General features: G+C 36.4%; 2 protein-coding genes across 3 annotated transcripts in view; one reads left to right on the plus strand and one right to left on the minus strand.

Annotated features, from left to right (window-relative positions):
- Window positions 1–40: 40 nt before the first annotated feature.
- On the minus strand, window positions 41–19472 carry LOC140152486 (peroxiredoxin-5, mitochondrial-like). Its single transcript, XM_072174818.1, has 6 exons — window positions 19268–19472; window positions 14991–15125; window positions 12177–12308; window positions 8445–8483; window positions 5166–5221; window positions 41–3092 (listed from the first exon to the last, which is right to left on the minus strand). The coding sequence occupies exons 1-6, from the start codon at window positions 19355–19357 to the stop codon at window positions 2987–2989; spliced, it is 558 nt and encodes a 185-aa protein (XP_072030919.1). The 5' UTR covers window positions 19358–19472; the 3' UTR covers window positions 41–2986.
- A 191-nt stretch (window positions 19473–19663) lies between these two features.
- LOC140152485 (exosome complex component RRP46-like) overlaps window positions 19664–26606 on the plus strand; it is a 35993-nt gene continuing 29050 nt past the window's right edge. The window contains exon 1 of one of the 2 annotated variants that reach the window (XM_072174815.1): window positions 19664–19926. In XM_072174815.1, the coding sequence (XP_072030916.1) occupies window positions 19815–19926 (112 nt within the window). In that variant the 5' untranslated portion in view covers window positions 19664–19814. The remainder of the gene's footprint in view (window positions 19927–26606) is intronic. The other variant, XM_072174816.1, reaches the window with a different exon arrangement.

The following is a 26606-nucleotide window of genomic DNA, read 5'->3' on the forward strand; positions in this document are numbered from 1 at the left end:
GATGCGATCTGATTATGATGATTCACCATTGCAGCGAAATTACAGCGCTTTGAGTCCTCTAAGATCTGGAGAAAGGCGCTTTATAAATCCAAAATTTAATTTAAATTTAATTTAATTAATGTGAACATTTATAATAATGCTACTATATCCTTCTTGTGCATTTTACAAGTAGCACCTTGGTTTGAGATGACCATGCAATAGGTCAATAGCAGCTGAAAAGCCTGAAATATGATTGGAATTAATGGTTGCCATAGGATCTCTAACTGAACATGAAAATGGCCAAAAGACTAAATAATGTACATTGTAAATACGGCCCTACATTAATATCATTTAAAACAGAAATGGTTAAGTTTAACACATTGCATCTGTTGAATACTACAGGATGCAATTGTAACAGTTTGCTCATGCACACAATATGATCCCTTCAACAAATCAGCAAAACCATAAATTCATTTCATTCCAAATCCAAATTATGCAAGGTTGTAATGGAACTACAATCATGGAAATAAGTCTTGGAATGCTTTCGTGTAAATAACGGAAAGCTGTCACTCCCTTTCCCCTGTGCATTGTTGAGAAATGCTGTCTTCAGCAGCTTCCCAATGTCCCCAACATTGATTGATGGGGATGGGGGAAGGGTAAATCATTGTTGTAGATGTCTGTCATGTTTGTTCCCAAGCACAATATAAGTCATTTCCATGATTATAAGAAATTCTGCACGAAATTACGGCAGAGTGTGCCAAGTGTTCCAAGTACTTTTTTCCAAGATTGTAGTGGTTTGGGCAAAAATGTTTGGGATTTTTGGATATTTTCTAGACTCCCCTACAAAATTTTTTATTTGGGATACATGACTATACCCAAGTCAGTACTGTATGTACTACAATGTATGTCTACAGACTAACATTAATCAATACCCTCAGTTAAGGATGATCCCTTACCCCTTCAAACAGGCTGTTCTACCCAGGCAGATATTTCACTCACTGTTCCTATTTAACCCTTAAAATAATAAAATGGTACAAAGGGTTTTGTACAATTATGCTAAAATATTACACAGAATTAGAAGCAAGAATTTGACTTAATAATTAAGAACATATATCGACTGCTAAGTGTCAGAAATGGGTAAGTGCAATAGCTGCCATGTGCAGCTGCAATATGTAGATGAGTACAATATACTGTGTGTAAATTGCCAATGTTCACAGGGCAGCTATTGCACTTACCCACTTCTGGAACTGAGCAGTTGATATGTTGAAATTAATTTAAATTTAAAGCATGTGATAAGATTAAATAAGAATAAACTATGACAATTAAAAGTTCGGCTTGCTTTGCGAGTGCAGATCTTGTTTGAAACTAGCGCTAAAACAATAAGTTCTTTCACAACAACAAAATATAACTACCAATACATCATATCACCTGTAATCAAATTATTTATGATTGAAAACAAAAGATAACTCTATATTGACATTCTGTTACAAAATAATATTCTGGTGATACTCCTAAAAAAAGTTGTTTGCTTATCCATGACTGACCAACCCAAATTTGAGAAACTCTTGCAATTTCTTTTATGCCTCTTTAAAATACTGTACAAATGAATACCAAAGTTAAGATATTCTTTCAATTAAAATGAATATACAGTAATTGAATTTCAATGTTGACATCCTTAATGAAAACCAAACCTTTTAAAATTAGAGCTTTAAACACCAAAAGTTTCATAAAGTTTCACATAGTTTCACATGTTCAATTTAAGGAGAAAGGTGAATAATATCCAAAACAAGAATTGCCCGTATGATGCATATTCCAGTCCACTAAAAACACAACCGAGTAGAAACAATTTTGAGTCAAATTTGGTAGCAGGGTCAGGTTTTGTTTAATCACAACCTATATATTTTATCAATAAGTTGGTCTTTACATCATGGGTGTTCAAAAAAATAATGATTTCAACTTGATTCAATTCACAATTGACTTCTTAAACAGATTTTAACATGAATTAAATGGATAAAATACTACCTCTTATTCTTACATAGCTTTGTAACACTTGCAGCTGTAATTAAATGTTTTTTCAACCCAACTGACAAATAAAGTAAGTCAAGGACAAGCAAGCACCTTTTTCTTACTGCTGGCCAATGACAGCACATTAACCATGTGAGCACTCCTGCCTTTAATCCTCAATGTTGCTTAAGGTGCTACTACACCCCCTGATAAATTTTGTGACTAATTTTGCATTTTTCTCAAAAAATAACTACACATATGTACACTGTGGAAACAAAAGTTATGTATATTTTAGGGGCAAGGAATCCAATTACAAGTGGTTCATTATATATGTTAAGAAATGAGGTACATTCTAGTGGTACCTCTTTTCTTATCATAAATAACGTAGCGCTTGTCTTGGGTCAATGAAATTCCAGTGTAGTAACTGGATTCCTTGCCCCTATTTGAGGGCACGGTAGCTCAGTGGATACATCCTTGGACTCATAATCTCAGAGCTTGCTCGACATGCGTGGGTTCGAGTCCCCGTCCCGCCACCGTGTTGTGTCCTTGGGCAAGGCGCTTTGCCTCGCTTGCCTCACCCCACCCAGGTGCAATGGGAAGCTGTTAGGGGTAGTCACAGTCGTTGTACTGATGAACCCTGCGCCATTTGTAGGCTGCGAACGTGGTTCCGATTATTCTAATGACGGCGGAATAAATGTAAAGCGCTTTGAGGCTGTTTACGGCATAAAGCGCTATATAAATATCTACATTCATTTATTTATTTATATACATAACCTTTGTTACCAGTGTGTTATTTTTTTTGATAAAAATGCAAAAATAGTCACAAATTTATCAAGGAATGTAGTACCACCTTAAGCAATTTTAAACTACAGCCCTAATGGCAATATCTCTCTCTGATTGGCTCAATATAATGATATAGCTCTTTTTGTAACCAATCAAAATAGTTGTTAGAGGCTGATGCTGGTAGTGCCCATGGAATTTAGGTAATTCATCCACACATTAGTTACAGCTGATTGACGATGCTGTTGGACAAGCTGCACGTTGCTCCCACATTGTCAGGTTCAACATTGATAGCTTTAATCACGCTGTCTACCACCACCATGGAGTAACTAACGAAACAATCAACAACAACAACAAACAATTTTAGTATTTGTTTGCACTTCCCATGCTCCAGAATTACTTACCGAACACAGTGGAAATGATTTGGTTTTATATTTATCTACCCATGTAAGAATCAACCTTGGTACCTAGTCTGATTTTTTGTCATTCTCTTTTCATTTTGTTAAATTGGGTAAGTGAGAATACACACTGCTTCTCTGGTTAAATCAATACAATGTACAGTCAACTTTATTTGCGTAATATTTATCTAGGCATCAAAACAATTCTTCTCAATATTTGTGTAATTGTAAGTGTCTGTCAGGTCATGCATAATGAATGCATTTTTGGGTTAGTGGCCTTGACTATTTCACATTATGAGTAGATTTTACTGAAGGTTGACTCAAAGTTGGCATAATCATAAAGCAACACTGCTTTGAAGTGTAATTAATTTGTATTTCAAACATATCCCCAGCAATTTTGATGAAAAGTAACATGCATCTTAAAAAGATTTGATCCAATGATCTCAAAATTTGGAACAACAGGTTTGCAGCAATAGGTGCTCAATTTTGAGCTTACATTTTACTTCTTAATTTGGTATTATTTTCAATTACTAATGGAACAATGATAAAATGCACTGGGTTCACAATTTATTTTCACTCAACTGGAATATGAACTAGATCTGAGTATATATATGAAACCCTGCAGGGCAGTGCACTGTGTAACATATGTAACAATGACCACTCAATGACCTTTGACCCCTTATTTGTGCGCATGACCAAACCATGCATGTCATTATCCCATGTTGCTAATTGGCTAATTTGCATATAACTTGAGATAGAAAGGTCCAATTACAAAACTAGCACCATCTTCAGTCTTCCTTGTGAAATTTGCCACAATTTGGTACCAAGGTCAATTTACTTTGGACAATGTTTGACATTTTTAAAAATCTAATATAATTAGCTAATTTGCATATAACTTGAGACAGAAAGGTCCAATTACAAAACTAACACCATCTTCAGTCTTCCTTGTGAAATTTGCCACATTTTGGTACCAAGGTCGATATACTTTGAGCAATGTTTGACATTTTTATGCTAATGAGCTAATTTGCATATAACTTGAGACAAGAAGGTCCAATCACAAAACTAACACCACTTCCAGTCTTCCCCGGGCAGTCTTCCTAGTGAAATTTGCCACATTTTGGTTACATAACTCCCTGGTAACTTGATCACGCACCTTTTGGAGTGGTAGTACATGCCATAGACTATGTGTTGTGATCATTTCGATCGTGGTGCAGAACTCAACTTGACATAGTGATAATCGGATTACACATAACACACTTCGCTGGCAAATAGTATGGAAGTGACAAGAAAAAAATAAAAACAACAAAACAAGAGCAGCTATGCTGCTGAAGTCTCGTCTGAACTTATTATTCACGATTGAATTAATATTGAGCATAATTGGAGCAATTTTGAAAATTTACCCATGCAAGAATTTTGACCTCAAATGACCTCTGCTTTGCTTTTCACATGTTTTGGAGTTATGTCAACCAAATTTTAGTCCAATCACAGCTATTTGAAATTTGACCCCGAAATGACTTTTTGACCCCTAAATGACCTTTGACCTCAACATCCTTTGGGGTATTATAAGGCCCCCTCCATCCAATGATCATTGCTACCAAGTTTGAGTTCCCTAGCAATGATAATTTTGGAATGGCATCTACTTTACAAAAAACCAAAAATATTTTTGATACACATACATATTATACACCCCTACACATACAGACAGAAATATTGATAGCAGTCTGTTTCTGTGAGAGATGAATATAATGAATAAAAAGACTGACAGAATGACTCAACAGAGAGAAAAAATGACAACATATAAACAGCAAGACAAATTAAGACAAGGCAAAAGCCAAAACAAAAAGGAAAGAAAGCAAGAAAGAATGGAGAAAGATAGAAAGAAAGAGGAGAAAGATAGATGACAGACTGACATAGAAAGCAGAAAGAGACAGACAAAAAAAGAAAGAAAAGAACGAACAAATGAAAGAAAGGGAGAAAATAAAGAAAGGAAGGACACCCACTTACCGTTTTGAGCGAACATTTCCCAAAGGCCCACTGGCATCAAAATCCATTTCAAGAGCCTGCAAAGAAGGCAGTTTATTGCTATGTTTAACAATTTAAGTCATACAATGTGTGATTTATGTAAAATTTCGATTTTATTATTCTTTGCCAAACATTATTACATAATATTAGTAAGGGGGCTATCATTTTCTCCAAATTTTCCGAAAGTTGGCATCAATAAAATTGCGACACCCCCTATTTCGGCAACAAAAATTTTATGACCCCTACCACCGATAGTCCGATACACCTTACAAATGTACCCCTAAACAGGCTAAAATTGTATTGAAAGCAGTCTTTTTGAATAAAATAAACACTATCTGTGGTCTTCTTGTGACTCCCTACAATTTTATGACCACCCTATTTTTCTTTCCAAAATTATATGACTCCCCCCATATATTTGGGACCCCCACTTCCAAAGAAAATAATAGCCCCCTAACAAATATTATTCCATAAAGTGCAACTTTTACTGTCTTTTTCTGTAAAAATATGCATTTCACGCTATGCTGTCTCTGATTCAGATTCAGATTTAATTTATTTCAATTCCTGGCTTGTATGCCAATTTACATGAAATATTACATTTACATTAAATAAACAAACAACACACTTCAGCACACCCCATCTACATGTCCACACACACATTACATACTCTCACACCCAGACTATCTGCCCCTCCCTCACACACACACACACAACCCACTTACTCACCAACACAAGCACTAATAAGTTTTTGATTAAATTTGCCATTTTGTTAGTGGACAGTAAACAAACAATCTGTATTCTCATTGCAAACATCCAGATTCCTATTTAAGTTACAATTGCCACACACATTTGATGAAAATCCAAGCAAAATTTTGGGATTATAAAGAGATTTTGTTCATCATACCATCCCAAAATATGAACATAAATATATAAAGAGCATGAAGCTAGTCTCTGGTAGCTTCATGATCAGAGCAATTCCTATTATTACACAATTCCAAAAACAACAAATTATTTCTTACTTGAATTGTGAAATAACAGAACCACAGCCCTCACAAGGTGTCAACACAGGAGAAACTAGGTTGGAACCACTTCCCAACACTCATTGGGTTAACTAGGTAGCCAGGAGAAACTAGGTGGGAACCACTTCCCAACACTCATTGGGCTAACTAGGTAGCCAGCTACATGTTGAAATAGGCCATGGTCACTCTGAATACAGTATGGGTTTTTGTAAATTCAAATTTTAATTTTCACTGCTATTTGAGCTGCATTTTCATTATGTAAACATCAGTCGATAAGAAAAAGATAAGAAAATTAACTCAATTGATTCATAAATAGCATAAAATATAATTTATCTACAGTATTATAGAGGTCTTTTGTTGTACTATCAACAGACTGGCTATCTCTTCCTACAGGTTCGAATTATGGAATATGGGAAGTGGGAAGTACTTAAATCATTCTCAGTTTGATTTTGGTTATGATTTAAAAAAAAGCTTAAGTATCCAACTTAATTATTTTAATTCCAATATAATTGCCTTTATTTTTAAAATTAAATATGTCAAAAAGATTTGATGGGTGATTATAGTAAATATGGTATTTACACATTTTCTGCAGCAGCACCAAATTTCTAATTAATGTTATTTCTATCTAATTAATTTTACCCTATTTTAGCTTGAAAACAGTTAGGAATGGGGGTTACAACCGTGGCTGCAGTATGTGGCTGCGCGAACATACTGAGCACAAAGCGCCAGCGTCTGTTGCTGATTAAACCTCTCTGTATACTAATATTCTGAAGCAACAGGACCCGTAAGTAGTGCTACAAAAAAAGGTGCCCAAAATTGTTAATTTGAATTGGCCAAAATTTAATAGATTTTGATAGATGAAATAAAATTTGTCTGTAAGTTAACTGAATGCTCAAGTTTAAATTTCTTAATTGTTTCTCACAGGTACTTGCATTTCACTGTATTTGTCAAACTGAATGCAATTATCTGCTTGACTGGCTACATGTAGTGACAAATCAAACAAACCAAACAGAGAAAGTCACCAAGGTCAGCTGAACTAGACCAGACTGATATTGGTGTCACAATCAAACCATATCTTGCACCAAATACAGTTCACAGTAAGCCCATTTCTGTCTTTCCCTTTATCTCAAATCATTGACCAGAAGGGAGTTACTGGTGTGACCATCTGTGGTGTGATGGAGGCATTTCATGCATTATGTCATTCTCTTGCGTAATGTGCATCTTCTCTTCAAGTTGCAAAATAAATTTTATATAAAGAATTCTTGAATTGAATGATCCAGAATCAAATTGAATGTTCTTGCATAGAATTGAATGTTCTTGAATTGAATATTGTAGAAAAGAGAGTTCTTGCATAGAAATGAACAATATTCTTGAATTGAATTGAATGTTCTTGCATGTTTTAAATAGAATTGAATGTTCGAGTAGAACTTGTGGAATGAAAGTTGTAACTCTGAGTTTCACGCTAATGCGATCATCAGACAACTGAGGGCTATACGCTAATTGCCATAGACCTTATCCTATATGCGGAATTGAATGTACTTGAATTAAATGTTCTTGAATTGAGTTCAATCTTCAGAATTGATTGAATGTTCTTCAATTGCATTGCATTGATTTGAATTGAATTTTCTTAAAATGAATTCAATGTTCTTGAATTCAATGCTTTAAAATCAAATTGAATGCCTTGAATCAAATTTAATGTTCTTGATTTAAATAGAATGTTCTTGAATTTATTTAATTGAATGTTCTTGAATTTAATTTAATTTTCTTGAATTTAATTGAATGTTCTTGAAATGAATGTTCTTGAAATGAATGTTCTTGAAATGAATTTAATGTTCTTAAATTGCATTTAATGTTCTTGAAATGAAATACATTAGCAGCTATAAAGTCCTCTTTAGCTCCATCACTCCATTATGAGACCCTAATTAATAGAATAACAATATATTCAGTTACTCCCTTATGAGACCCTAATTTATAGAACAACAATATATTCAGTTAATATAAACATTCTTTACCTTTTTTTCTTTCATTTGACACTCGGGGGTCATACCTTCTTCGAGATATGAAAAGGACCCAAAATCTGAATATTGTCCTAAATGTAGGTCTTATAATAAGTGTCACCCCCGGGTGGGTAAATATTTTTATTATATTCTTTACTGTTTCCTCTTTCATGTGACACCACTGGGGGGTACCTTCTTGGTATTTTGAGATATGAAAGTTGAGTGTGCTTTGGAGAAAGATCCCTTACCTTTGTAAATTCTGCTTGAGGATCAGCTAACATCCTAATCTGAAATAAAAAGAAATATTATCATTTAAAATGGGCACACTGTATCACACTGTATATTTTACCACAAATTCATGGACATACCATATGACTAGACGAATGGCAGCGAGCTAGAAGGAATATAATGCAAATTAGGAGATTGTTGATTACATTACTGATGTCATTTGAAATTGTATTTTGTCATAATTATCTGTACCGAAAAAATGACGAACAATAATTGCACTTTTATTTCCATTACTGTCATACCGGTATTGTAAAGTACCATATAGCTGAGGTATTAGTCCTGTTAAGAAAATATTTCTGCTGATGAGCCCATGTAGAAATTGGCTCGATAAGCTGTATTTTTGCTCAAAAAGGTACAAGTTCATGACAATTCTGTGGCCATTTCTATTTTCACAGATGACTTGACCTTCTGAGGTCAATTAGTAGACTTTCTTACCAGTCATTTTTGTTATCCTAACTACAGTTCACCCATCGAAAAGTGAACTTCGATGTACGTGGTGCTAAATTCATACCTCCAACCAAGATCTATTTTTTGCCAAACCTGTGTTTTTCTGATCGCTGATTCTGTGGTGTCTAAAAACTTGAGGCGTAATGACATGAGGCACTAGCTTAACTGCCTTTCCAGAAATTACAGGCAAGTCTGGGCCAACCTATAATCTATTTTACCAGCATACTTTTTACTGACACCACAAAAATATATTTAGAGTTAATATGTACTCCCTTTCCCACCTGTATAATAATGCCATCAGTCATGGGGGCAAATTGGGAGTGTTCGGGTCCTTGCCGACAAACACAGAAAATGGGTAAAACCTAAACTGTATCTGTGGCAGTGTTTCTTACAATGTATACTGTACCTGGGGCAGTGTTTTCGCTAAGGCCATGCATATGGCCCAAATTTGCCCAGCATGTCAACAAATTGGCTCAGATGGGTTTAAAACAACAACAAAATCAGAAAAGAAGAGTAAAATGTAGCTTGAAAGTCAGTAGAAGACGTGTTCCAAAAAATTGCAGCATTATGTCATATATGTCTGTTTTTTTAGCAAATGCAAAACCTTTTGCTTTTTGTGAATATAGACCAATTGAAGTTTGAATCTCCTGCTCTTTTAAGCATGATGGTTGGGGTATTATTAAATTTGAAATACATGTGGGAAAGAAAAGACATAGACAATGTTACAATTATCTTTTGTTTTTGTTTTGAAAAGTTAAGAAAAGAAAGTCTTTTTGATTTCCATACATCAAAACGGGATCAATTAAAGATCAAAATACCCAGAAATATGCATGTTTTTGACTAACATTTGGATTTGTCATGACTAGCAATTGTTTATTATACAAGTCTACCATGTGATATCAAGTAATTCTTAATGATAGAAACCCATATACAGGCGTCAATTTCTTACAATGTATATTGTACCTGGGGCAGTGTTTTCGCTAAGGCCATGCATATGGCCCAAATTTGCCCAGCATGTCAACAAATTGGCTCAGATGGGTTTAAAACAACAACAAAATCAGAAAAGAGTAAAACGTAGCTTGAAAGTCAGTAGAAGACGTGTTCCAAAAAATTGCAGCATTATGTCATATGTCTGTTTTTTTAGCAAATGCAAAACCTTTTGTTTTTTGTGAATATAGACCAATTGAAGTTTGAATCTCCTGCTCTTTTAAGCATGATGGTTGGGGTATTATTAAATTTGAAATACATGTGGGAAAGAAAAGACATAGACAATGTTACAATTATCTTTTTGTTTTTGTTTTTGAAAAGTTAAGAAAAGAAAGTCTTTTTGATTTCCATACATCAAAACGGGATCAATTAAAGATCAAAATACCCAGAAATATGCATGATTTTGACTAACATTTGGATTTGTCATGACTAGCAATTGTTTATTATACAAGTCTACCATGTTATATATGATATCAAGTAAATTCTTAATGATCGGAAACATTCCCTTTCTTCCGTTTTATGATTTTTCATATTATAGATAGAATGCAAGTTTGAACTTTCTCTTTATCATGCAGGTTAGCTCCTTCAATGTCAATACACTGATTTCCAAGGAGGCCCTGCAAAGATACATTGTGATAAAGAAGCATACAGGGTGTCCCAGAAAAAATTACCGGGCGAACAAATTTGAACGTAAGTTGAGAAATAGACATCAGAATCCAAAAATCAGCATGTAGCCCATCTTATTCTGCATCTCATACGCCAATTTTGCTGGAATCGGTTGACTGATCACGAAGAAATGAGCGATTGCATAACGCATGTGTCAATTCACTTCATTTCAAGTTTGAAAGAAAGATCATTCAACATAATGCACACTAGTTGTTAACTGTCAATGGGCTTCATATTTTCTTCTGTGAAATCCTCGTTCTTTTTAAACAATCTGTTTCTTGCAAAACATTTAATTAGGTTTTGTTCAAATTTGAAAACCTGCACGATATTGAAAATGAAAGCTTGCATAAGATGATGCTCAGTTCTTGTAAATATATATTTTTCGTTAATGTTGCATAAAGAATTATTGCATAAAGAATTCCAGCTGGCTTAAAAATTTCTCACACACATAAATGTTTTTGGAATATTTCCAAGAAATTGTAATGCAAAATTTAAATGCATGTAAGATGATGCTCGGTTCTTGTAAATATATATTTTTCGTTAATGTTGCATAAGGGCTCATATTGAAATTCCCTTACACAGGAAGGTGTGCGCCATCCTGCAGCTTTCCTGTGCTAGCCTTCTTTTGTTAAAATCCTGGGCAGGGTGTATCACTGATGCATATAATCCATCCGTTTTATGACCGAGCTTTCCTGAGGCGCGCGCTTAGCGAGGGGAATCTTGCCTTCTTTCTGTGTGAAAACGTGGTAGGGTATTTCAATATGAGCCCTAAAGAATTATTGCATAAAGAATTCCAGCTGGCTTAAAAATTTCTCACACACATAAATGTTTTTGGAATATTTCCAAGAAATTGTAATGCAAAATTTAAATCTTTTAAAACTTAGACAGTAATGATGTTGGTTTCAAAAATCACACGTAAACTAAAGCTGTAAGCACTTGATCATTGTTATACTTGTCTCAAATGTTCTTTGGAAAGTTAAAATATAACATATTTGCACAACATGAAGAATTGAAGTTGGAAAGCTTCCAATTGCAGAAATCAAAGTTTTACGGACAAATTGTTATTCATCTTCAGTGAAAGCATGGATGACATAACACCGTCCGCTTATAAAATAGATGATATGGACTAAATTTAATGAGATACACACACTTTAGGCAGCGGTGAGCGAGTATGAAAAAGGCGTCTGTTGATCAAACTTGGAATGAACTGAATTGATGCACACATTATGTAATTGTTCATTTCTTCGCAACCAGTAAACTGAATCAAATAAAATTTTTGTATGTGATGCACAACAAAATAAGCTATACGATACATTTTAAATTTTTTGATTCTGATGTCTATTTCTCGACTTACGTTCAATTTTATTTGCTCTGTAATTTTTTATGGGACACCCTGTACATATATTCCATGGTGGTTTGACATAGGAATTACTTTTTTCCAAATCAGCCTGATTCCCAATGATAAAGTGTAGCATATCTACATTCTACAGGTAAATAAATATAGCAGACACTATCTTTTCACTTGCCTGACAGTTTTTCTATATTTCAGTTCCCATTTAAGTAAAACATTTAAGCATTTACTTGTAATGTACCTTGCCTGTAGCACCAGAGTTTTCTGCCCATGCTTCCATTACAAATGGGTCATTGACGGACACACATGCTATCACCTCAACTCCTTTAGCTTTCAGTTTGTCATAATCTTCAACATATCCTGGCAGATGAGTCTAAAATAAAGAGTACAATAAATATGATGTGATCATAAGCCAAAATGAGTTGTTTGTTGGGCAACTTTTATATCAATTTCATTATTTGTACCGGCCATCAGAATTGTATTTTGATGAAACCTCATCACAATTGGACTTACACAACCAGAGATACGGTCATTTTAGTGCTGCTCAGAACAACAAAATGGAAAGGAAGTTGAATACTATTATTAGCTGTATCTCAAAATCAATATTAATTAGCGACAACCAATTCAATTAGCTTGATCACATCAACAAATAAGTGATTTCTGTCCAGCAAGGCTGCAAGAGATTGTCCTACAATCCTACATAAACATCTAAAAAAGTAACTTCCCCCCTTAAATAATGACCATTATTAAAAAACGGGCGATTGTATTACAAATCTGTAAAAGGCATTGGAAGCAGAATTTTATTTTCGCACATTTTGACATCAGGGTAGGCCAATCAATCCATATCTTGCCCACCTCGAAGATCACCATTTTGATACTCTCAACCTCCCATCCTCCCCAAAAGGTTCCACATAGATTTTGGCAATCTCCATATATAACCATGTACATTTCCATGTACACAACCATATATACATATCCCCCCCCCCAAAAAAAAGAAAAAGAAAAGAAAAGTAGACAATGTTGGATACTCGTGCAAATAATATATGGCTACAGACATGTTTATCTGGTATCCACAATGGAACCAATGTGTCATACACATTTTGATACATTCACATTTTAGAGGTGATAATCGTTGATGAACAACTGTGAAACATGATTGCATCCTAAATGTACGCAGGGTGTTAGCCAGGATTCAAAAACGGCTTGGCCACAATTTTTGGAGTTCATTATCGATCATGCATCATGATCAATCACATACCAAATTTGGCAGGTCTGCATAGCTCTGATATTTTTCCAAATGATACATATGAACAAACATGAAAAACAACTATTGTTTTTAAAAAGAAAAAGAATAAACATTTTAATTTATCTTATAAACAAAAATCGCTCACAAGTTGCCAGCATATAAAGTGCCCGGGGGAGGCACTCCCTATCTGAAATGGCAGGGATGTGCCTCGGCCATGTTAAAAGTAGGGGGCATTCAGGTCAAATGTACAATTACAAAAATATGGGGTCATTCAGTACACAACCTGATTAAAAATGGGGTCATTCGGTATGAAACTTTGAAAAAAGGATGGTCATTGGGGTAACAAAAAGTAAAATGGGAGTCATTGAGTACAGGATTGCCAAAAGAGTATATAAATAAGTGCCAAACTGCGTAAAAACAACTTGGCCACCTTGGAAATGTGAAAAATCTCATTATTTCTGGAGGAGAACACAAATACCACCTAAATTTGGGAATTAAAAGGGGGTCATTGGGTATAGCAGGAAATAGAAAAAGGGGGTCATTGAGTACATGATTTTTTTAAAGGGGTCATTGGGTAATAGGTAGGACCATAACACAAAAAAAGGGGGTCATTGGGTACAAGCCGGTTTGAAAAAGGGGGTCTATCCCGAGGCACATGATGCATACCTGTCATGGAAGTGCCCCCCCCCGGGATAAAGTGTTAGTAATGAACTTTCTCCTGCATTGCATGTGACCCCTTGTTGACTCTATAGCTCACTAATCAGGTGTAGCAAGCTAACCTACATATAGCTACTTTAGAAGGGTTGATTAAGTCATTGCACTTAAATTATCTGGGTTGGTATACAGACCACAAACCCTAGAAAGACTTCATGGTATTTTAATTTAAGGGGGTACTACACCCCTGCACAATTTTGTGCCTATTTTTGCATTTTTCTCAAAAATTATAGCGCATTGATGACAAGTAAGATATGTATATTATAGGGGTAAGGACTACAACTACTGCACTGGAAATTTTTATTTTAGCACAGACAACAGTTGTGGAGTTACAGTCAAAAATGAGGGAAACCCACTATTTGATCAATAAATCAATAACTACTTGCCTTGAATTGCTGAATTCACGGCGCAGTAGTTGTAGTCCTTGCCCCTATAATACATATTTTACTTGTCACCAATGCGCTATATTTTTTGAAAAAATGCAAAAATAGGCACAAAATTGGCCACGGGTGTAGTACCCCCTTAAATGTTATAAATTATGCTATTTTCATAGACCTATAATATTCATTAGATTATAGAGGAAATAAAATGATTTAAAGTAAATTTTCTTTGCATACTATACATCTCATTGGGCATTATCCTGCCCATTCGTAATAAGACGTGTTGAGGATTTTTCCCACCTGTCTTATACTTTTGACATTGATGTATGTACTTATTTTTCCTACTGCTTGTATGTATATGTTTTTAATTTCACATTGTATATGTTCTTATTTTTTGATATTATATCGTTGTTTATACTTGTTGTAAAACACGGCCCCAGGGAAGACCAGCTCAAGGGCTGATCTGGGCCTTTCCGTGTATAAATAAAATTTGAATTGAATTGAATTGAATTGTACAATGTATGTATTGTAAATGTATAGTTGTGATCCATTACATCAAATCAAAACTTGGTACTTGTCTTGTAAACTTATCTCATGGCATGTTGGTGTGAAAGTACCTGGCACAACAAAGAGAATACCCACACACACTGATGCAACACCCACTGACACACACCCACCCACAAACACACGACTTGAGGCCTGCTTCTTAACTTACCTTATGACATGTTGGCGTGAAAGCACCTGGCACAGCAAAGAGGATACCCTTCTTATTTCGAAAGATTTCTTCCAGGTTGACCTTGTTGCCAGGATTATTCTCCATCAATGGCACATTGGGAAGCCTGTCTCCTACCTAAAATGATACACACAAATGTATACCTGCTCGAGAAGTCTAGCTTCAAATTTAATCACCAATAGCTTTCACATTCGAGGCTAGAGTCCAAAGAGATTGAAATCTATAGTACAGGGTGCTATATGGGGTGATATTTGAGTTAGCATTTTGTCTTTCTACATTAGTGGAACCAATGATTTTTGGTATACACCTCAAATGCTGAACGGTCTCTACATGTAGCCTAGAATGTGAAGCTATTGGTGAGCAAATTCTTGGCTAGACTGCTCGAGCAACCATGGCACTAATGAATAATTTAAATTTACTTGAAAACATTTTTAAAATACTTCATTTTGAGGTCAACATCCTTCAAAGTGTAAATTTTGACCCCCATAGAGCCAAAAACATGACCTTTGACCTTTTTGGTTATACAGGGTGAGTCAAAAAAAGTGCAATAGAGAAAAGAATCCATTTTTACTTAAGAACCGAGTTGAACTTTTTAGGTTTGAAAACATTTTATATATATGGTATATCCATCAGTGACCTTGTGTGAAAAAATTAAGGAATTAGCATTTACCGTTTTGTTTTTATGACACATTTTATAGCGCTACCCAATTTTAATGTTTGTCCAAGAGACATCTAAAATTTGAATGTCAGCCCACTCTGTGTAAGGTAGATTTGGAACAACTGCCATTTTCTTAACCTAATTGGCATTAAAATAAAATGGAGCATCCAGAGTGATATTGCCCTTGGTCTTGTTTAAGGAGAAGAAACATTATTTGTTGTTATTTTCATTTTACCTTTACTTTAAAGATGTTTATTCTCTATCAAAAACATACAAATTTGCAGGCTGGTTTTTCAAATGTCAAAATGAAATGCGCGCATAAATTGAAATGGAGTGAATTACAAAATATCCAGTAAGTTGGACATATTGGGATTAAAAAACTGGAGTTGGAGTCGAGTGAGGTATGAAAGACTTAAAGTAATGTTAGAAAGTTTGTTTGAACAGAAAAAAGAAGTTAAATTAACGCATAAAAATCAACCTTATTTAAGTTAAAGTTAGTTTTAGATATGGTGCCTTTACTGCGCACTGTGTGCTCTCATTCAAAATACATGGTACCTCGTGGACAAATAACGAAATTGGGTATCGCAACAAAAGGACGCATCAAAATTAAGCGGTAGTTGCGATTCACTTCATATTTTCACAGAAGGTGGCCATTGAGTGTAGCATTTATAGAATCTTTCAATATTGTGACAGTTCGATTTGTTTTTTTCATAAATATCGATTCTTTGCTCTATTGCAGTTTTTTTGACTCACCCTGTATCTCAAGAATGGTACGTCCTACATGTGGGTAGGTCAAACTATATATTTTCTGAATCCTTGTGACTAGAGGAATACATTGGAATGGTTTTTAACACAATTTGAGCAACTTTTGAAATTTGACCCTGTGTAAAGCTTGATGACCAAAAAAAAAAAAAAAACTACTCCAGTTTAATTACCGGTAGAGGTTAATAACTGTGCATCTGTTATTTGATGGACTATGGACCACAATGCGCCCCTCGGGATATTCCTCTGTTCCAAAGGCAAAATGTTTAGATTTTTCACAATGCCTGACATATTACCGATGCAAAGTTATTAAAGCCATAATGTACGATCTTATAATATGAAATTGGTTATTTTTTTCTAATCTGATTTTTTTGTATATTTGTAATGTTAGGCCAAATAAAAAAAAAAACATGTTTCACGTCCGGTTTTAAAAAAAAAGGAGCAGGAGGGGGCTTTTTATTTTTTTATCGCAAAATTTGTATTATAAATAGCTGGAATAAGAGCTGTTTAACGGACACAATAATGCCTGGGAAAAGGAGGAGGCCTCAAAAATCAACATTTGACGGAAATCGTACATTAAGGCTTTAACCTCATTCTTAACTGTCACTTTCATCTCTTCACTTTAAAAAATATCACACAATTTTCTTCAAAAATACACAATTTTCTTCAAAAATAAACAATTTTTACGTTTTGCCTTTTCAAAAATCGATCAGGCTAAAACAGGACGACCAATAACAGAAGTGCGTATCAGAATCTGTGCAAATATGGTAGCGCCCAATCCAAATATGGCGGCCAGTGGGTCGTTTCAACCAATGACAAGCCTAGAATGTGTCCGTTTGTCTGCAATGCGCGTGCGCCACGCCGCTCAGCGGCAGGGTAGTATGAAACCAGCATTAGTCTTTTATGTGGTATTTTAGTATACATGTACCACTGGGCATTATAATTATGCAAAAAGTAGAAATCTGAGTAAAATTGAGGGCGTCGCTGTGAAGCAAATCACACATTATGTTTTTTTTAGTTTAACAAGTGTGTTGATCAGCCAATCAGTGCGATTGTTTTAATACCTCTTCCTATGTGTACGCTAGTGAGAAACATCCCACCGTCGCATCCTTTATCATATGGGTGTCTATCTCGCTACAGTGGGAACCTATTGTGTATTCCCCATGAGATAGCAAGTGCCGTCCACACAAATTCAATTACTGCGGGAAAAAACTTTCCCGCAGTGCGCCGTGTCATGTTGGCTCCCGATCTCCTAGCATGCTGTGCGGATAAACTTACTGGGGACCATCACGATCTTTCGCTACGTGTTTCAGGGCTATTTATTGTCCAACTTAGTGGAGAGTCGTGTTCCGTTTAAAAAAATGTCAGTTATAAGTACTCAGTATGATAACAGTAGGTATCCCAGGCAAACCTTAATTAACACATTTGCTAGTCAGCCAAATTTGCCTAGAACACATTACATAATTTACATAGAAATATAAAAGAACTGGCCTAAGAAGGAAACCTACAAAAATATGTTTTCTATACTTCACTTGACCCAAATATATGATTTTTTATGGTGATAAGTCACTCGCACATGGAATTTTAGAGGGATTTTGATAGCAGTTCCATTAAAAAAGCTACTATCAACATGAGACTAAGATCTAGAAACACCACCGAAATGCTTTTTTTGGGAATTTTGCTAGCTGGAAATCTTTTTGATGAAAGTCAATCTTTGACAAGATGTAACTTTGCTTTACATGAAAGTGCTATGAAAAAAAGGTTTTCAGTTTTGGCTTTCTTTACTCAAGGGCTTTAATTTGATATATAAAATGATGCAGTTTGATGGCAAATTTGAATTCACCTGGCATACCTAATAATAGTCCGAATAATCAGACCCAGAACAAAATATTAATTTCTGACATGATCGTGTACTGGGTCTGAACTGTTTCCATATGAAATCTTGATGGCAAATTGGACAATAGAAGCACATGGTTCTACGTGACAGCTTTTTAATCCCTATTCAGGTTACGTGAATCACGCTATTGTGGACCATCTTTCTGATACTTGAGTGTTTGGACAAGCGGAACGGTTTTTGTCTACCTCTCTGTTTGTAAACAAACCAGGAGGTCGAAATCGTCCTCCTCGCTGAATACGAAAGTCAGCGTAATAGTACGGCACTGACCTAATAACAGTCTATGTCTAGTCTGTGCTGACGAAACTAAATTGGAAGTGGACAACTAGTGTACACTTCAGTCGCTTGGTGCACAGCTCTGACAATGGAAGTAAAAAACTTTAAACATAAAGCAATTTTTAATACAATGTCATGAATATACATGTGTATGACAACATTCAACAACAGTTACTAGGTATGCTAGGTGAATTCAAATTTGCCATCAAACTGCATCATTTTATATATCAAATTAAAGCCCTTGAGTAAACAAAGCCAAAACTGAAAACCTTTTTTTCATAGCACTTTCCGTAGCAAAGTTACATCTTGTCAAAGACTGACTTTCATCAAAAGATTCAGCTAGCAAAATTCCCCAAAACGGCATTTCGGGGTGTTTCTAGATCTTAGTCTCATGGCGATAGCAGCTTTTTTAATGGAACTGCTATCAAAATCCTCTAAAATTCCATGTGCGGGCGACTTATCACCATAAAAAATCATATATTTGGGTCAAGTGAAGTATAGAAAACATATTTATGTAGGTTTCTTTCTTCGGGCACAAGTTTTAAATTTCTATGTAAAAATGCATTGACATTGTCGGCGAATTTGGCTGACCAGCAAATGTGTTAACTAAGGTTTGCCTGGGTTACCTACAGTTACACACACTGCACATTGATTTGAACATGAACAAACCTTTGCTGGCATATTTGTCGTTTGTGAAGTTGCAATACCACGACGGACAAATTGTCTTGCAGTATTTGAAAGTAAACGAGATGCAAACATATTCAACTCAAATGCAGTTCAAAGAACTCTTGGCAGTACAAGGAAGTTGGTAAAATATTCACGTGATCTTTAAACAGAATGGGGAAATCAATCAGGCTCAGGTTTAATAATAAATCAACTCTCTGGAAATTCATGTGAACTTTGACATGAAACACTAGTTTCCAAACAATGCAGTACGTATACGATGAAGTATACAATGTGAAATGCACTGAAAATATATTGGCATTAAATTTTAGTGTTTGATCACCGTTTTGAAGCAAGACAAACACACCACAATCTGACAATCAGCTACAATCAGCTGTTTTAGGTCAAGGGTTACGGACCACGAGCTTTTCTAGTTTCTAATTGATTGAACCACGGGCTGTCTGCTATCCGGCTGGCGAATTTGGAAGCTAAAAAAAAAATTCTGCGTAGCATTTTTCCTCGCGTTGTAAGTTTATTGTGCTACATTATAAATATGGAAACAGACCGCGATACAGATACTTCACCTGAACTTCGTCCCGTTGCGTGTGAGCAGAGTTTTCTATCCAGACCTGATGGATCGGCAACTTTTACTCAAGGTAAAGTGGGTAAGCTTATAATCCACATCATGTAATCAGTGCATGAGTGCGAGTCAGTGCCCGGGCCGGGAGTCAGTGTGTGTGCATAACTATTAAATCAAATTAAAGTAATTCTTGGCCAAACTGGAACATGCGCGTTGCGTCCATGTAGTGTACTAAGCGTGTACGCAGTGTAACTGTCATGACACCGCGTGTATACTTTCTTCTGTACCGCGCTATATTCGCGTGTGTTTATCGCGGAGCCACTTTAATATGTCTGGTTCCATACAGCAATACACAGTATTGCTGTCTGGTAGTGGTAAGCAGGTACGAATAATTCGGTGTGAATTGAGACGTCAGAGCAGGTCAAAATACTATTTTAGCCTACGTCCCGTATCCTACTACAGTACTGGCTGGAATCCACCGGGCAAAAATTGCGTGGGTTTTGCACGGCATTTTGCATGGACCGCTCAATTTCAGATCTTACAGATCATACCAATTTGCGCGGTTTGCACGGTTTTTGCGTGGTACCGTTAAAAGTTGTGCTAACCAGCCAACTGCCCAGCGGTTTATGAGCGGGTTGTTGCACGGCATAAGCCTATTATAAATCTAATTTGCTCTTCTTTGTCAACCACTTGACAAGTGACACACACATTCGGAAGTGGTACTTCAGTTCGCAATGCAATCAATAGCTGTTCAAAACCTTGATATGATTCCTTGACCGTGTTCAAGTATAAAACAACATGCAAGTCCCGGGCCAAAGTACTGAAACATGGGTCTAACTCTAACACCACCGGCCGGTCATGCGAAATTTCATAACGGGTTTTGGTTTTACCGGTTTAATTGTTATGTTTTGTAGGGCCTACTAGTTACACATTTATTCATTTTGTTTCGAATTTGTCTTTCATAAAGATGTAACTTGTAAAATTGAGTATATATTTATCATTATTCAATTAATAATAGAGCTAGGGGCCAACTTCGAAAAAAGAAAAATATATGAAGAACGATCGAGATAAAAATAAAATGCGTCGATGGAAGAACATAATGAAAATTTACAGAAGGCTTATCATTGGGCTTAATTTTCACGATGATCACTTTGTTTGCGACAGAATATTGTAAAAAGTAGAGGCCCATATTACATTCTGCCACTACCAGAGTTGGAGAGAAATAAACTTCACCAAGCATGGCACCAAATCATCCCGAGCTCCGCGATCGCCTGAGCTGAGTGCCGTCCAGCGGTACGGTATCGGACTATCTTCGCCACAAAATCATCATCATCATCATCATAAATTCATGTTTCTCGCCGAGTCAATTTATGCAAGTCCTGAGTGCCGTGTGTGGGTCTGAGGACACGGCATTTATTCGACTTAATCATCTTACCTTTAGTTCTATATTAAATCTATCATCAAAAATATAAAAGCTGCAATTTATTCCAGAAAGTAATGTCGATAGCCGTTTATAAATGGCCTGCCATCAAAGGCCTTTCCATCTTGTTCTTTGAGGCGATAAAATCCCGGGAGGTAATTCAAACATCATGAACATGCATGATTCACGATTTCATATTTTCCTGAAGAGCTGTCAGCTGTTCATTCCTATTCTGATACTTCATAATTTACGGTATTTATTCCAGGTATGTATTTATTCCAGGTATGTGCGTGTGAGAGAGTGATCAAGAAAGACACAAGAAGAGGTGTTGAGAAGATCAAAGTTCCTTCTTTGTTGGAAAATTCCCCATATCAACAAGAATACAAGATCATTCGAAGCATTTCACCAGTTGTCATCATTTTAATTGTTGTCGCATGCACAAGTCAAACTCTTAGTCAAAACATTCCCACAGAAGTCTCCATCATGCTATGCCGGTGAAATCCCCCCGGGAGGATTCAGGTGCAAATCAATGGATTTTGTAGAACATCCAGGGTGTATAGGCCACCGTCTAGGGCTTGATTTATATGCCATGCGCTGTACCACATTCCATTCATACCATGTCCGTCCACAAAGATGGGATGGTATACCACAACACGTGTGTGCTTGTCATCATAGATCGATCGGAAGACTAGAGATTGCATGATACAATACAACTTACAAGAAAGTTTTGAAGAAAACAATTGATAGTTTGTCCCGGGTAGTTTAGCCTATTTTAAATGTTTTACTATAATTATCATATCCACAAATCTTTCAATAATATAATTAATATTCTTCCCACGAGACCAGTAGTTGACATCGAAATCCGAATAATGAACAAGCCAAATGCCTCGATGTCAACATGAAATTTTTTTTATGAATGGGGGAGATTATAAACCCAGGAAACAAGCGAAACAACCCAATACGCGATCTCATTTGATTGCATTTCTCAGGCCCTGGTATTTCCCCCGGGTATTTCTTTGCGGCCCTGTGGATCACATGATCATTAATTATTCATAATTTTAAGGGGCTGTGCAATAAGAATGAACAGGGGGGGGGTGCAAAGATTTTTTGGCAAGCTGGGGGGGGGTGTCATTCAAGCAATTTTAAGTAGGGGGTGGGACAAGCAATTTTTGGCACGTCATTTGAACCCCCCCACCCCGCTCATAATTTAATAAAAATTAAACAAAATAAAATAAACAAATATTGTCAAAAAAAAAGTTGCTTTTCCCTCACTTCTCGCGAGACATTTCTACCTATTTAAGAATTAAGATAATATTCCACCAAAATCGTTGTTATCATCCCAGGAATTTAATCTATCGTTGGTATTCTAAATTCATGAAATTATCCTGGCACTAATTATAATATCAAATCAAAACACGTGTATACGGCCCGGGTATACGGCACTTTCCCCTTTCCCACACATCGCACGCACGGTCTAAATATAGATTGGGGGTTGACCTGACCTAGATTTTCTAGCGACCCTGGAAGCAAGCACCTTCACCACTTGCGCGCGGGCCAACTGAAGGGATAAGAATATTGTATTGGTAATTATTTTTCATAATCGAATTGAACTTTCAAAGTTTTGCCTTAACATTTTTCTTTGTTTTAAAATATTCACAATGATGTTAATAAAACCGTCAAAATATCCAACAAAATAAAATCTGTGTCTTATTGCGTTCTTCATTTTCAGCAATGATTTCACACTCATCAGAATATTGATAGCCAAAGCACAGTCCACACCCATTTGCCTCATTAATTATTCATTAGCCCAAACCAACGATCGCCTCAACGTTAGGTCTGGCTCAAGATCTGCATGCGGTCTGACTAGAAAAATTAAGATGGCACTAAAAAAGAGTAAATATTTGGAATTCAAAGAGAGAGAGAGAGAGGGGGGGAAGAACCGGAGGGGTGGTGGAGGAAATAATAGAGGAACTTGAAAGAGACGAGAAAGAATGAGTATTGGGAAGAGAGAGAGAGGGGGTCTTTTTTAGAAGATACCCAGGAAATGTCGAATTTTATTTTAATAAAACTAATACAAAAAAGGGTAATATTTGGAATTTAAGAGAGGGGAGGGAGAGATGGATGGAGATAAACTGGAGGAGGGGGTAGAATGAAGTAATAAGAACTTGGAACTGGCAGGGAGGGGGAAGAGACAAATGGCAGGAGTGTGAGAGAAAGAAGTAAGGGGAGAGGGAGGTAGTAAAAGTTACACCAATACACCAAATGACCCTATTGGGCATAAAATTTCAAAAAAAATATTGAAATATATGCGGCATTTGCCAATATTATTATTTTTATTATTGATCTATTTGTTAAAAATGATTGATCAACGTACATGTATAATTAAAATATTTTGAGCATAAGTCAAAAAAATTCAATTCTGTGTTATGTCTGAACTTGAGTCAAGTTTTTAGAAGGGAATTTTAATCCAACACTTTCATCAGCTTCGCGATTTTTCTGTCATTTTCAAGTTCAAGCAAATAGGCTAGATTATTTTTCTTTGTAATTTTGTCCTGAAGTAAATATTGATAAAAGTTGATGAACCAACCCGAAATATAATAAAGTGATAGTATAGAGCTGTAATCCCTTACATAATTACGCAATCATCCAGCAAAAATAGTGGGCATTTGCTAGGAATTTCCGTTCTTTTGAAGGAGCACCAGTATGATACATTTTGTATGCGTGCCTGATGGGTGTGTTCAATTGGCTTCACAGCACACCAAATGACCCTATTGACAATTAGCATAAAATTTCATGAAAAAATATTGAAATATATATGCGGCAAAAGCTATAATTCTGTGTTATTTCTGAACTTATGTTTTTAAAGGGAATTTTAATCCAACACTTTCATACTTTTCGCAATTTTTCTGTCAAACGACCTTCCAAAAATTTGGCTCTAAATGTTGACTGTGCCCTCCAAGTTTCATGCCCATTTGACCTCATATTACCCCGGATGACCTTGGATGACCCGAAATGACCTTCCAAAATGTTGGCTCTAAATGTTGACTGTACCCACCACGTTTCATGCCCATATGACATTTTTTACTAATTTGACCTCAGATGACCCCTGGATGACCTCGGGTGATCTTGGCCCACTAACTGAAACAAACTTGTTGTCTGAGGTCCAGATGCAACCATCCACCAAGTTTGAGGAACGTGCAACCCATAGTCTCCGAGAAAATAGGCGGAAAACAGTTTTTACTAATTTGACCTCAGATGACCCCTGGGTGACCTTGACGCACTAATCAATACAAACTTGTTCTGTCTTGGGTCAAGATGCACCTACCCACCGAGTTTCATGCCCATATGACAGTTTTTACTAATTTGACCCCTAGATGACCTCTGGTGACCTTGACCCACTAACCAATACTGACTTGTTCTGTCCCGGGTCAAGACGCACCCACCCGTCAAGTTTGAGGAACATGCGACCCCCAGTCTCCGAGAAAAACAGTTTTTACTAATTTGACCCCTGGATGACCTTGGGTGACCTTGACCCACTAACCAATATAAAATCGTTCTTCCTCATACCAAGCTGCACCCACCCACCAAGTTTGAGGAACGTGCGACCCCTAGTCTCAGAGAAAAGAGACGGACAGACAAACAAACAGACAGATTCTGGTGAATTATAGTAAGATGTATGAATGTCACAAATCATTAAATTTCTTGCCAGATTCTTTACGAAAGAAGTTTTTTGTTTTTTCCTAATAATAATGTTAGGCCCATTTTCCGAAGAAAAGTAACTTGGTGACGTCTGATTTACTAAAGAAAAAGGTGGTATTTATTATTTAAAGAAAAATACGCATAAATTCAATGAAATATTAATCAAAACGCAAATCGTAGTATTTAAAAACAATTACACGTACACATTAATAATAATTAATATAAAGAAAGGTGAAAGAAAATGTTAATTGATTTAAATTTGCCCGTGTTAAAAATAATCACACACACCACAGATCCTGGAAAGAAATGGGGTTACCATGGTGACCTTGGCTGAAAGCCGACTAGCAACTATTGTTTGAGCGCCACGCCCCTCCCCCACAATAACTAGATCGAGGGGTCACCCAGCGGTTAGTAGAGGTTGTTTACAACTATTTGCGCACTCTCCCACACTATCTGAGGGTCGTGCCTACGTGCATCAGGGGACCCACATGGCCACGTGCTCACTGTGCGGTAGAGCACGCACGGGCATGTCAAAACCCAGGTCAAAATAAATATTATTGCGTGATTCAACCGGGGATTCTGCCCGGGGATTCTGTAGGGGAAATATTCTTTCGGAGTTTGTATTTTAAGCTTTTAATATCAGCATTTTCATTTGAAATGAAGTTTGGATCATGGGTTTTGGAATCATATAAAGCAATTAGCTGGAATAAATTGCATCATCAATCACAGAACTCGCTTTTCACCAATTGCACAATTGCATTTTTTCTCGAACCTATAAATAGGTGAATGTTATGACATGGTGTGACATCAAAAATGTTGGGAGTGGACGTTCTTATTGTTTTTAAAATACATCATTTGATGTTCACACCACATTCCAGAGATAACTCTATACGCGGTACGGCAATTGTTGGCCAATTTGAATAATTCAACTAACATGAAATTGGTCATAATCGGCTGAGCGGCAAGAAATGGTGCTCGACATTCACGAGTAAAGATGATAAAATGTTGGTCGGAGCAGCAATTTCAAGGATCTCTGGTTCTCTGGTTTGTCAACTCATATTAAAAGGATTAACAAGTCGTGCCAGGATCCTCTGTGCCAGGAATCAGGATGATCTTTTCGGGAAAAGCCTTCCGATTCATCTCTTGCCAAGGCGCATATCGGGGTTGTTCAAAGGCAGCTGCCGCATGCCGGGCTGGGGCATTGAAGACCCAAGGGTGCGTACGGCTTCTCAGTCCTGGGGGCTTCGGCGCACTTGGCTATGGATCATTGGATGTATAATCTACGTGCACTTTTAGTTCTGAAACGAAAAGGAAATACATGTAGAACTAGAGCGGTTCTCGGGCTTCGCGGTTCTCTGCTTTGGTGGTTTGTTTTGGTACTGAATGGTACATGTGTTTGGGTGATCATTGATGGTGTTTGTGATTGATTGGTTTAGGTTGGGTGATGTATGTTTTGTTTCTGTTCAGAACCTTGTGGGGATTTGGCGAGTCGATGGGTGGGGGTAATTAGTTAAATGTTTGTAAGAAGGGAAAGTGAGAGGTTAGAGAGTTAAAATGAGGTAGACGATAGAGGTTTGTAAAGGTTGAAGGGAAAACATAGGAGCATGGACACTTGGCCTGGTGAAATAGTTGTTGAATAGAAGTTG

The sequence above is a fragment of the Amphiura filiformis genome, chromosome 5 (genome assembly GCF_039555335.1).
Source record: "Amphiura filiformis chromosome 5, Afil_fr2py, whole genome shotgun sequence".
NCBI classification, from domain to species: Eukaryota; Metazoa; Echinodermata; class Ophiuroidea; order Amphilepidida; family Amphiuridae; genus Amphiura; species Amphiura filiformis.

Excerpts from the sequence above, each read along its gene's own strand:
- LOC140152486 (XM_072174818.1), bottom strand. The coding sequence starts at position 19,357 with ATGTTTGCATCTCGTTTACTTTCAAATACTGCAAGACAATTTGTCCGT. Across the intron at positions 12,309-14,990 it reads TCACGCCAACATGTCATAAG|ACTCATCTGCCAGGATATGT; the intron begins GTAAGTTAAGAA and ends TCTTTATTTTAG. Across the intron at positions 5,222-8,444 it reads CTCAAGCAGAATTTACAAAG|GCTCTTGAAATGGATTTTGA; the intron begins GTAAGGGATCTT and ends CCTTCTTTGCAG.